The sequence below is a fragment of the Pseudophryne corroboree genome, chromosome 6, assembly GCF_028390025.1.
Source record: "Pseudophryne corroboree isolate aPseCor3 chromosome 6, aPseCor3.hap2, whole genome shotgun sequence".
In the NCBI taxonomy this organism is placed as follows: domain Eukaryota; kingdom Metazoa; phylum Chordata; class Amphibia; order Anura; family Myobatrachidae; genus Pseudophryne; species Pseudophryne corroboree.
Genome location: NC_086449.1, coordinates 57,080,339 through 57,092,625, shown reverse-complemented (window position 1 = coordinate 57,092,625; position 12,287 = coordinate 57,080,339). Strand labels below are relative to the sequence as shown.

Here is a 12,287-nt window from a genome sequence, read left to right as displayed (position 1 = left end):
ATCATCTATGTCATGGCTAGTGGCAGCAGCTTCAGCACTAGGAGGAAGTGGTTCTTGATCTTTCCCTATTTTATCCTCAAAATTTTTGTTCTCCATTATGTCATGTGTCCTGTTTTAATTGGGTATTTTTTTTGCAGTGGAACTACAGGTACCAGCGGGCCCGTTTTACCCCTGCATGCTGGTACTTGTGGTTCTCCAAGTACCAGCTTGCGGGGAAGCATGCTGGGACTTGTAGTTCTGCTGCAAAAAAACAATATTCTTTAATTTTTACACATGGCTATCAGCCCCCCATCCGCAGCCCTTGGATGGGGGGGACAGCCTCGGGCTTCACCCCTGGCCTTTGGGTGGCTGGAGGGGGGGGACCCCTTGATTTAAGGGGTCCCCACTCCTCCAGGGTACCCCGGCCAGGGGTGACTAGTTGGGGTTTTAATGCCACGGCCGCAGGGACCGATATAAAAGTGTCCCCCGGCTGTGGCATTATCTCCCCAGCTAGTGAAGCCCGGTGCTGCTGTAAAAAATACGGGGGACCCCTACGTCTTTTGTCCCCCATATTTTTTGCACCAGGACCGGACGCAGAGCCCGGTGCTGGTTCTAAAAATACGGGGGATCCCATGTCAATTTTTCCCCCCTATTTTTACAACCAGGACCGGCTCAAAGAGCCCGAGGCTGGTTATGCTTAGGAGGGGGGACCCCACGCAATTTTTTTTCGGGTTTTTTAACGATTTTTGTGCCGTCGGAAAAGTCGTATCCAGGACGCACTTATCCGTCAATTGGTCCGTTTTTCGGCTGGAATTCGACGGTCGAATTGTGTCGAATTTAAAAACGGGCGAAAAAATGCCGCGATTCGCCCGGAATTGCATATACCCCAAAGGCGGGCCGGTTATATTGCAATTTTCATCTGAAAATTTACACATCCTGCAATTTGTTGCGATACGTCCCACCTCTATTTTCATGCATATCTGGAATTTTTAACGTGATACAGAACTGTCATGGTGATTAAATTAATCCCGAGTTTATGACTCAGGAGTCTTAATGCCATCCCAAGCCCATTCACAAGCTGCCAATGGGCATATTGCAACCACATGGAATTCCATGGCACTTGCTGATATCTGCTGCAGACCTTTTTGATACTTATGGGATTCCAAATATATTGCTGCAAACCTTCAAAAGGGTTCAGTATGATCTACCACTCGTCGGGATGCCGGTGGTCACATAACTGACACCGGCATCCCAATTTCGAATTCCCGATGTCAGAGGGGTAAGTATTTTTATTCTGCTAGTTACCCCCCCTAGTGCCTAACCCTAACCCTCCCCCCACAGGGCCCTAACCCTAACAGGTACCCTGATACCTACCTTTGGGATGTTGGCAGTCGGTCTTCCGAGTGGTGTCAGGATTCTGGTGTTTCTTCACATGACCACCGGTACCTTGTCCATGCATCTCCTTCAAAAACTGTCATTTCACTTTCTGCAGCTCGATGCATATAGGCACGTTGCAGCCCTATAAAATTATATGGGGACTGCTGTGTTGGGGGCCTGTAGCATGTATCTCCAATATCTGCTGCAGAACTTTTTAGTAGATATGGTGAGACATATGTATTGTGGTAAACCTCATTAAATGTAGGTTTTACCCCACTTTTACTAATGGTACATCCGACCCTTGCCTTTTTAAAAAGTACAATGGGGGTAATTCAGAGTTGATCGCAAAAGCAAATTTGTTAGCAGTTGGGCAAAACCATGTGCACTGCAGGGGGGCAGATATAACATGTGCAGGTAGAGTTAGATTTGGGTTATATTGTTTCTGTGCAGGGTAAATACTGACTTTTATTTTTACACTGCAATTTAGATTTCAGTTTGAACACACCCCACCCAAATTTAACTCTCTCTGCACATAGGTGGTCATTCCGAGTCGATCGCTAGCTGCATTTGTTCGCAGCGCAGCGATCAGGCTAAAAAACTTCAGTTCTGCGCATGCGTATGCAGCGAAATGCGCATGCGCATTGTGCGGCCACAACTAACGATGTAGTTTTGCACAGGGTCTAGCAAAGCATTTCAGACGCACTGGTGGCCACAGAGTGATTGACATGAGGTGGGCGTTTCTGGGTGTCAACTGACCATTTTCAGGGAGTGTTCGGAAAAACGCAGGCGTGGCTGGGCGAACGCTGGGCGGGTTTGTGACGTCAAAACAGGAACTGAACAGTCTGAAGTGATCGCAAGCGTTGAGTAGGTTTTTTGTAGCCGCTCTGCGATACATTCGTTCGCACTTCTGCTAAGCAAAAATACACTCCCAGTGGGCGGCGGCATAGCATTTGCACAGCTGCTAAAAACTGCTAGTGAACGATCAACTCGGAATGACCCCCATGGTTTTGCCCAACTGCTAACAAATTTGCTGCTGCGATCAACTCAGAATTAGACCCAGTGAGTCTTTGCTTTACAACAGTGATGATTGCTGAAATCAATGTTTATGGCTTTCAAGTTCAATGTTTATATTTGGTGTACTGTAGGTGCGCGTGGAGTGGACTTATAATGAAAACTTCTGCAGCCTCTCCACCGGTAAAAAGAAGTACCGCCAAGATGTCCACATCGAACCTGAATCATCAGTGGCTGTCCCATTTATCATTGTGCCGCTAACTTTGGGCTTTCATGATGTTGAGGTGAAGGCAGCTGGTCGGTTAGTCGCAGATGGGGTCAAGAAGAGGCTGAAGGTCGTGGTGAGTAATGAAGATCATTGTGTTGCTCCACTTGCTTTTGGGAATATAGTATCACTGAGAAGTAACAATATTTAATATTTATTTATTTATTATAACAATATAAACACAAACAATAATTGCTCTAAATTACAAACCTATTTAATTGTCTTGCCAATAGATTGCAAGTGATCGGTGATCAGTACATCACATTAGTCTTCATCATTCCAGCTTAGAGACTCCACTACACATCTCTCAAATGCATAACGGTATCCGGACTCCAGGTCGACAACAAAAAGGTCGACACACCTTAGGCCGACGCCAATTGGTCGACACACCTTAGGGCGACATGGACAAAAGGTCGACATGGACAAAAGGTCAACAGGAACAAGGTCGACATGGAAAAAGGTCGACATGAGTTTTTCACAATTTTTTTCTTTTTTTGGAACCTTTTTATACTTAACTATCCACGTGGACTACGATTGGAACGGTAATCTGTGCCGAGCGAAGTGAAGGCACCATGCCCGAAGCATGGTGAGCGAAGCGAGCCATGCGAGGGGACGCGGTGCACTAATTGGGGTTCCCGGTCACTCTACGAAGAAAACGACACCAAAAAAACATAAAAAAACTCATGTTGACTTTTTTCCATGTCGACCTTTTGTCCATGTCGACCTTTTGTCCGTGTCGACCTAAGGTGTGTCGACCAATTGGTGTCGACCTAAGGTGTGTCGACCTTTTTGTTGTTGACCTGGAGTCTCAGACCCTGAATAACACCTCTTTTGTTTCAGCCGGAAGGAAGACGCGTAACAGAGATTTTGAAATCAGTGGTATTGGATCCAGAAACAAAAGGCAAAGGTCTGTATTTCCACTCACTTTCAGTTTCATAATTGTAAAATATATAATTGTATTATGATAATAGTATCATTCCAATAAGATAGTTTATGTCAGTTTATAAATATTGGACATAAATTATGAAGTGCACAAAGGTCCTTGGTTCTCCACCAATGCACCTCACTATGACGTTCCACCAGGTACATATCAATGTGTAGTGCATCTTTCCACTCTAAAGAGATCCTTCCACAGACTAGGGGAGTCTGTGTGATTATTTGTAGTGCACAGATGCAGATGGGATGCTGCTTTCAGACAGGATTGTTTCAAGTAGCATAGAACACCCTTAATAATTTACCCTCTTATCTATTTTGTCATTAATTGGTAATCTCACCTGGCAATAGGGTATTTAGATGAGCCAGTGCACTGTTCAGAATACCAGCCAATCACCTTATAACTGTCATTTTTCAAACACAGCCTGAAAAATGAGTTGGCAGCTGATTGGTTGTTTTTTTCTTATCTCTCTCCACTTTGTCTATCTACAAACTTTGATAAATGTACACCTTAATAAGGAGCATTCTTAGCCCCAAATGTAATAGTCTGTGATTTATGGGCACTGACACTATTTTGGCCAAGTTAGCTGCTAGATTAAAGGCTGCAATAAGTTTTAAGTTAAAGCCAACCTGATTTTGCCTTAAAATGAATTGGCACTTTAAATCTGGTGGGCCTTACTCTTTTCTGTGCAATAACCTGTGCTTTTGAGATATAGTGCCACCATAGTGATTTTTGAGCCATACGTCTGCTATTTTGCAATTAGATAATTAATGTCAATAAAACCAGTTGTGTTTTAATTATTATTTTTATTTTTTTGGTGGTGTTGTGAGAAGCAACAGTTTTGACAGAGCATGTTATGTAATGTAAAATGTCTTTAATACAGGTGGGTTACAAGAAGAATTAATCCCATCTGTGGATGCCAAAAATATTGTTCCCAAAACAGAAAGTGAAACCATCGTCACCATACAAGGTAAACATTTGAAATGTTATAAACCGTGTACCAGGTCTCATTGTTTTATTCCCAGGTCTGGTCTCATAGCTGTGTTCTCCCTGCAGGAACTCCAGTTAGTGAAATGGTGGAGAAATCCATCGATGGTGCCAACATCAATCACCTGATCACAGCTCCTTTTGGATGCGGGGAACAGAACATGATGAGTTTGACTCCAACTGTAATTGCTACACATTTCCTGGATTCTACTGGCCAATGGGAGAGAGTAGGCGTACAACGCCGGGAACAAGCCATACAGTACATCAGAAATGGTGAGACAGCCCATACAAGCTAAGATAAGAAACTGGCATTCCATTGTGGTGACCGGGTGAGACAATAGATGGTGTCTCTGTCTCATGCTCTTGAACAAAGTATATGAACAAGTTTGAGTTGTTAATGAATATGGGCGTGGCAGAAGGATTAATGATTTACAAGGGTAACAGCTCCCAACTGTCATTTTTCAAAGACATGACAGTTGAGAGCTGAACACTTGACAGTTGGGAGCTGATTTGTCATATGCAACGAGTTTCATCACTCAATAAATTAGCCCCTTATTTTTGGTTTCTATATCCATACGTCACACCATAGAGCTCACACCCCCATTGGGGTGTTGGTGGGAAACGACATCTGTTACTGTTGGAAGTTGTTTTTGTGATACCTTTTAATTATGATATAAGAAGTTCTTTAAATTAATTTTTTTTTAAATATTTGTATCATGAATTAAAAGTATTCAGATATTTAAGTATTAAGAGGCTGTCTGAGCCATGTCTGAGGTGTTTCTGGTGAGAGGGTATATTACAGATTGATCGACTCATCGTGTTTATTTTCAGTGGCTCAAGTTCTGATGAAGAAAACTTCAATTCTGGAATAAGACCAAATCCAAGTCAACCAGTACTCACATATGGACATTTTTTTAACCAGTCCAAGTCAATCATGGACTTTTGAAATTATTATTATTATAGCGCCCCTTTGGTTTTGTTTTTTATATTGTTATTTATTTTGTTTCCATTGACAGGAGTTCTACTGTGAGATGCTGCTATAGATTAACTAGCATGTAATAAGGGTATTTGTGTGTGTATATATACACACTACCCGGGCGGGATGTAATGTTGCCCAAGTTCGGCGGCCGTGCAGGATGATGGCCAAACTTGGATCTTTTTTTAAAAGGGGCAATCACGTACAAGGCAAAACCATGCCTTGTAAGTGATTGCCCCTTTAAAAAACAGCCGAGTTCGGCCAGCATCCCGCATGGCCGCCGAACTTTGGCCGCATTACATCCCATCAAATGTGAGTTAAGATCAACACACCGCGACTTATTTCCCCTGTGTAAGTGATCACCACCTCCCTATGATTTTAGAATGCCACCATTTTTCCTTTGTCTTTAAAACAGGTATCGTCAGTCAGAAGGCATTTTGTAAACCAGACTCCTCATATGCCGCTTGGATCAATTCTCCATCCAGCACATGGTAATATAGACCTACCTATACAGACTTAGAGTATATCATTCTACACAATGAACATTGTTATCTTTCTCTTTATAATCTACTAGCTGGAGTACCTGGCGTTGCCCGGGATTTTGAGAATGCTTGTTTACAAAATTAATTTAAATATTAAACACAGTATAAATAACATAGTATAAAAAGGCATGTAAAATGTCATACACATCAATAAAATGAAAACCCAATGTGCTGTTGGGGGACCATGCTACTCCCACTATATAACTGTCAGTGTGTGGGTTCATGCTACCTCCATTCCCTTCCTCACATCATGTCACTGGCCCTGTCACATGCAGCCCTGTCATCACTGACATATCATGCATGTCCTGATATACTCTGTGCTGCTGGGGGACCATGCTACTTCCACTATATAACTCTCAGTGTATGGGTTTGTGCTACCTCCATTCCCCTCCTCACATCATGTCACTGCCACTGTCACATGCAGCCCTGTCATCACTGACATATCATGCATGTCCTGATATACTCTGTGCTGCTGGGGGACCATGCTACTCCCACTATATAACTCTCAGTGTGTGGGTTCATGCTACCTCCATTCCCTTCCTCACATCATGTCACTGCCACTGTCACATGCAGCCCTGTCATCACTGACATATCATGCATATCCTGATATACTCTGTGCTGCTTGGGGACTGTGCTACTTCCACTATATAACTCTCAGTGTGTGGGTTTGTGCTACCTCCATTCCCTTCCTCACATCATGTCACTGCTCCTGTCACATGCAGCCCTGTCATCACTGACATATCATGCATGTCCTGATATACTCTGTGCTGCTGGGGACCCTGCTCCTCCCACTATATAACTCTCAGTGTGTGGGTTTGTGCTACCTCCATTCCCCTCATCACATCATGTCACTGCCACTGTCACATGCAGCCCTGTCATCATCACTGACATATCATGCATGTTCTGATATACTCTGTGCTGCTGGCCCACCCCTAGGAGTGCTAGTGGTGTGTTACCCCCACAGTGTTTGTTCCCAGAGTGTAAGTCATATGTGTAGCAAGTTTGGTGTAAATTGCTGCAGGCATTCCAGAGTTATTCTGTCTGCTGAACAACTCTGTGCTACTGCTTTACCCCTAGGGGTGCAAGTGGTGTCTAACCCCGACAGTGTTTGTTCCTTGCTTGTAACTCATATGTGTACCCAGTTAGTTGTGAATTGTGCTAGGCATTCTGCAGTTAGGCTGTCTCCTGAAATACTCTGTACTGCTGTCCCACCCCTAGGGGTGCTAGGAGTGTCTTCCCCCACAGTGTTGTTGCCAGATTGTAAGGCATATATGTACCAATTTTTGAGTACATTGCTCCAGAAATTTCGGAGTTATGGTATCTCCTGATATACTCTGTGCTGCTGTCTGCCCCCCCCTAGGGGTGCTAGGGATTTCAAATTGTTTTAGTTGCCTCCGCCATGTTTTAATACGCATCTCTGTAAAATTTCACGATTTTCGCTTGTAAACTGTGAATTTGTATAGAAGGACAGACAAATTTTCATTTTTATATATTAGATTATCTGCTTTCCTTAAATTGTATCACTGATAGCCTATTTACTCTGGTTTCATTGTTCCCAGATCTATCAAGTAATCACCGCCTTTTATATATGTACTTTCTTATATTCAGCCTAGTACATGCTAATAATGAGTTCTCCTCTGCTGGATGCCAGGGATTATGTACCAACAGGGCCGGCGCTACCATTAGGCAGTTTCAGGCAGCTGCCTATGGGCGGCAGCCACTAGGGGGCGGCATGCTCCTGCTGAATCGCAGCCCGCAGTCTTATCCTCCCTCCCTCCTCCTTCCTGACTGCAACAGGGGGTGTAAAAGGGGAGTACAGCCAGCCTTCCTACCTGGTTGTACAGCCACTGGGGAGAGAGTCAGCGTGGGAAACGTCCGGGGACTCCTGAGGCGAGGTGTTAAAATGCAGTGTGCCTGGAGGAAGGGGAGTTTCTGGGGCGTGCTGTGACCGGAGGATCTTTGAGGAGCGCTGATCGGCTCCTTTCATCTGAGGCAGACAGCAGAGGCTGAAGTCCTGTGTGTCAGCCCCGGAGTGCTCTGGCAGCCTTTGTATCAGTGGCACTGCAGTGACAGCTGGGATTTCCACTGTGAGAGAGAGAGAGCATCGGGAGCAGAGATGACCTATGACACTCCTGCCCATATAAGGAGTGTATGGTGGGCAGCTTCAGTGAGGGAATCCCTGACAGGGGAGGGAGAGAAAGCTCCGCAGAGAACAGGGCTTTGCAGTGATCTCAGCCCGCCCATATAAGGGAAAGAGCAAGCAGCTGCAAACGGGGAGAGCCTCGAGGAGAAAGCACTGCAGAGTCAGCATCCAGAGGGAGCCCTAATGGGATTCTGGTGTCCATTCCAGAGGAGGATCAACACAAGTAAGCAGGGACACTGCTGGTACATCTCACACACCACTTAGTGACCTGTATTAGAGGGTACAATTCTTGTTGATGTGACACAGTGCGACCCATTGTCAGCACTTCACCTAGATTACCCCCTTCCTTATGTCACCACCCTGACTGTTAGCAGCAGCAGAGTCTTGTGTCAGCGTATCCACCAAGTAGATTTCGACTCCCACAAGTCAGTAACACTTTACCTCAGCCCAACAGTGCCAGGCAGGCAGAAGTGCAGAGGAGGCTGGAGAGGAGAGTATAGAGAAAGAAACTGAAATTGACAGGAAGAGGGGAGGTGGTACAAACCAGAGCCGTAACTAAGTGTGTGCCAGGTGTGCCTGCCACACAACGCAGGCGCCCTGAGGGCGCACAGCCAGCAACTATGTCAGCGGCTTGTAATGAGTCAAATTGACTCATTACAAGCCGCCTGTGCTGTGTGCGCCGCCGGAGGAGAAGAGGAGCAGCGTCAGGGGAGGACCCAGAGGAGGAGGAGGAGGGAGGGGGACTGGAGCCGCAGCAGCGCTATGTAATTGGTAGCGGCACCGCAGCAGCAGGTCTTCTACTTCCGCATTGGCAAGCCGGCGCTGCTATGAATGCTGGGATGCACTTCCCTCATCCCAGCATTCACAGCGGCGGCGGGCAGCCAATGTGGAAGCAGAGGGACTGCTGCAGCGATGCCACCACCAATTACACTGTGCTGCTGCGGCTACAGTCCCCCTCCCTCCTCCTCCTCCCCTGCCCGGGATCTGCCAGCACCGAGGAACCTGACTGCCTGAGCCAGCGGGGAGAGATGGTAAGTATCTGTCTATCTGTCTGTCTGTGTGTGTCTCTCTCTCTCTATCTCTCTATCGACACTGTTTGCCGTAATGTGTAAAAAGAGGGATGCCGTCTGCCATAATGTGTAAAAAGGGGGACGCTGTCTGCCATAATGTGTAAAAAGGGGGACGCTGTCTGCCATAATGTGTAAAAAGGGGGACGCTATCTGCCGTAATGTGTTAAAAGGGGGACGCTGTCTGCCATAATGTGTAAAAAGGGGGACGCTGTCTGCCATAATATGTAAAAAGGGGGATGCTGTCTGCCGTAATGTGTAAAAAGGGGACGCTGTCTGCCGTAATGTGTAAAAAGAGGGACGCTGTCTGCCATAATATGTAAAAAGGGGGACGCTGTCTGCTGTAATGTGTAAAAAGGGGGATGGTTTCTGCCGTAATGTGTAAAAAGGGGGACGCTGTCTGCCGTAATGTGTAAAAAGGGGGACGCTGTCTGCCGTAATGTGTAAAAAGGGGACGCTGTCTGCCGTAATGTGTAAAAAGGGGGACGCTGTCTGCCGTAATGTGTAAGAAGGGGGACTGTCTGCCGTAATGTGTAAAAAGGGGACGCTGTCTGCCGTAATGTGTAAAAAGGGGGACGCTGTCTGCCGTAATGTGTAAGAAGGGGGACTGTCTGCCGTAATGTGTAAAAAGGGGACGCTGTCTGCCGTAATGTGTAAAAAGGGGGACGCTGTCTGCCGTAATGTGTAAGAAGGGGGACTGTCTGCCGTAATGTGTAAAAGGGGCTCTACCTGGTGTAGTGGTGCTACTGTGCACCGTAATTTGAATAATGGAGACTACTGTGCACCGTAGTATGAATTGGTAATATTTTGTGGCCACACCCCTTCCCCATGAAACCACACCCCTAAATTTGTTGCGTGCCTACGGCGCACTGCCCGTATTTTTCTTTATATTTATTTATTTATAAACAGGAAAGGGGATATGGGGCACAGAATCAATAAATATATATACACGAAGGGGAGTGACTAGCATTTGCAACTATAATTAAAGAAGGAAACATAATAGGCACTCACTGACTGGGTTTCATGAAAAGAATATATTATATTATAAAAAGATTGGATTCATATATATATATGTTTATATAATACATATATAATGTCGTTTCATTGTTATGTATAATGTGTACCCTGGGAGCCATCAAAGCACACTGCAGGCAGTACTACTGTGTGGCATAACATGGATGTGTTCTACTGTGTGGTTTAATGTAAATGGGCTCTACTGTAGTGTAACGTGAACATGGGACACTACTGTGTGATGAAACATCAATAAGAGGCACTACTGTGATGTAATGTAAATATGGGGGGGTTAGGTTTCAGTTTTGCCTATGGTGCCGGAAAACCTTGCACCGGCCCTGTGTACCAAGCATATGATTTGACATCTTGGTGGCTAGTATACTACTACCCATGCTTGATTTATTGTGGGCATCCGTATTCCAATGCGTAACCAGGAGACAGTCAGTTGACCGCCAGTTTGGATCCCGACTGTCAGGATACCGACACCGGAATTCCGACACCAGGTGAAATACCGGTGGTCAGAATCCCGTCTACCGGCTGGTATCCTCACTTGGGTGGGGGTCCACGCCAGCACTTGAGGGGGAATAGAACCATGTGGCGACTGAAGTTCACCACCGGGCCTGACGAGTAATGAGGGGACATGCTGCGCTCGCGTTGGTCTCCTGACCTCTGGGATCCCAACCGCCAGGATTTCATACTGATCCCGTGCAGACAATATATCATATATGCGTACTTCGGTGCACACGCAGTCAGCTACCCCACTTGTCCCCATGAACATTTCAAGGTAGAGTCCCACATTAACGATATGGGGCTAAAAGTACCTGATATTGTGTGGTTCACAGATTCTCTGATATATATATATATATATATATATACAGTATATATATATATATATATATATATATACATATATATATAAGAGATGTGCGGCTGGCATTTTTCGTGTTTTGTGTTTTGGTTTTGGTTCTAATTCCACGTTCGTGTTTTGTATCTGGATAGGTTTTGCCTAAACCACCCTTTCATGTTTTGGTTTTGGATCTGGATGATTTAAAAAAAAAACATAAAAACAGCTAATATAACAGAATTTGGGGGTAATTTTGATCCTACGGTATTATTAACCTCAATAACATTAATTTCTACTCATTTCCGGTCTATTCTGAACACCTCACAATATTGATTGTAGGCCACAAGGTTGCATCGAGGTGACGGTATGACTAAGCTAAGCGATACAAGTGTGCGGCACAAACACCTGGACCATCTAGGAGTGGCACTGCAGTGGCAGACAGGATGGCAGATTTTAAAAATAGGCCGCAAACAGCACATGATTCAAAGAAGAAAAAGAGGTTCAATGAGGTAGCTGGATGACTAAGCTAAGCGACACAAGTGTGCGGCGCAAACACCTGGACCATCTAGGAGTGGCACTGCAGTTACAGTAAGGATGGCATTTAAAAAAACTAGTCCCCAAACATCACATGATGCAAAGAAGAAAAAAAGGTGCAAGATGGAATTGTCCTTGGGCACTCCCACCCACCCTTATGTTGTATAAACAGGACATGCACACTTTAACAAACCAATCATTTCAGCAACAGGGTCTGCCACACGACTGTGGCTGAGATGACTGGTTTGTTTGCGTCTCCACCAAAAAAGGAGCAATCAATCTCTCCTTGCACAAACTGGCTCTACAGAGGCAAGATGTCGACCTCATCCTCATCCTCCGATTCCTCACTCCTTTCACTATGTACATCCTCCTCCTCACAGAGTATTAATTGTCCCCACTGGAATCCACCATCACAGGTCCCTGTGTACTTTCTGGAGGCAATTGTTGGTAAAGGTCTTCCCGGAGGAATTTATAATTCATTTTGATAATCATCTTCTCCACATTTTGAGGAAGTAACCTCCTACGCCGATAGCTGGCAAGGTTACCGGCTACACTAAACACTCTTTCGGAGTACACATTGGAGGGGGGGGGGGGGGGGACTTAGGTAAAATAAAGCC

At 45.3% G+C, this 12,287-nt stretch overlaps 1 protein-coding gene across 1 annotated transcript in view; it reads left to right on the top strand.

The window, feature by feature from the left end:
* Positions 1-12,287, top strand: part of LOC134936120 (complement C3-like) — a 192,289-nt gene that overhangs the window by 123,994 nt on the left and 56,008 nt on the right. The window contains exons 21-25 of the mRNA XM_063931029.1: positions 2,502-2,708; positions 3,473-3,539; positions 4,450-4,536; positions 4,623-4,826; positions 5,945-6,020. Coding sequence (XP_063787099.1) covers positions 2,502-2,708; positions 3,473-3,539; positions 4,450-4,536; positions 4,623-4,826; positions 5,945-6,020 — 641 coding nt within the window. The remainder of the gene's footprint in view (positions 1-2,501; positions 2,709-3,472; positions 3,540-4,449; positions 4,537-4,622; positions 4,827-5,944; positions 6,021-12,287) is intronic.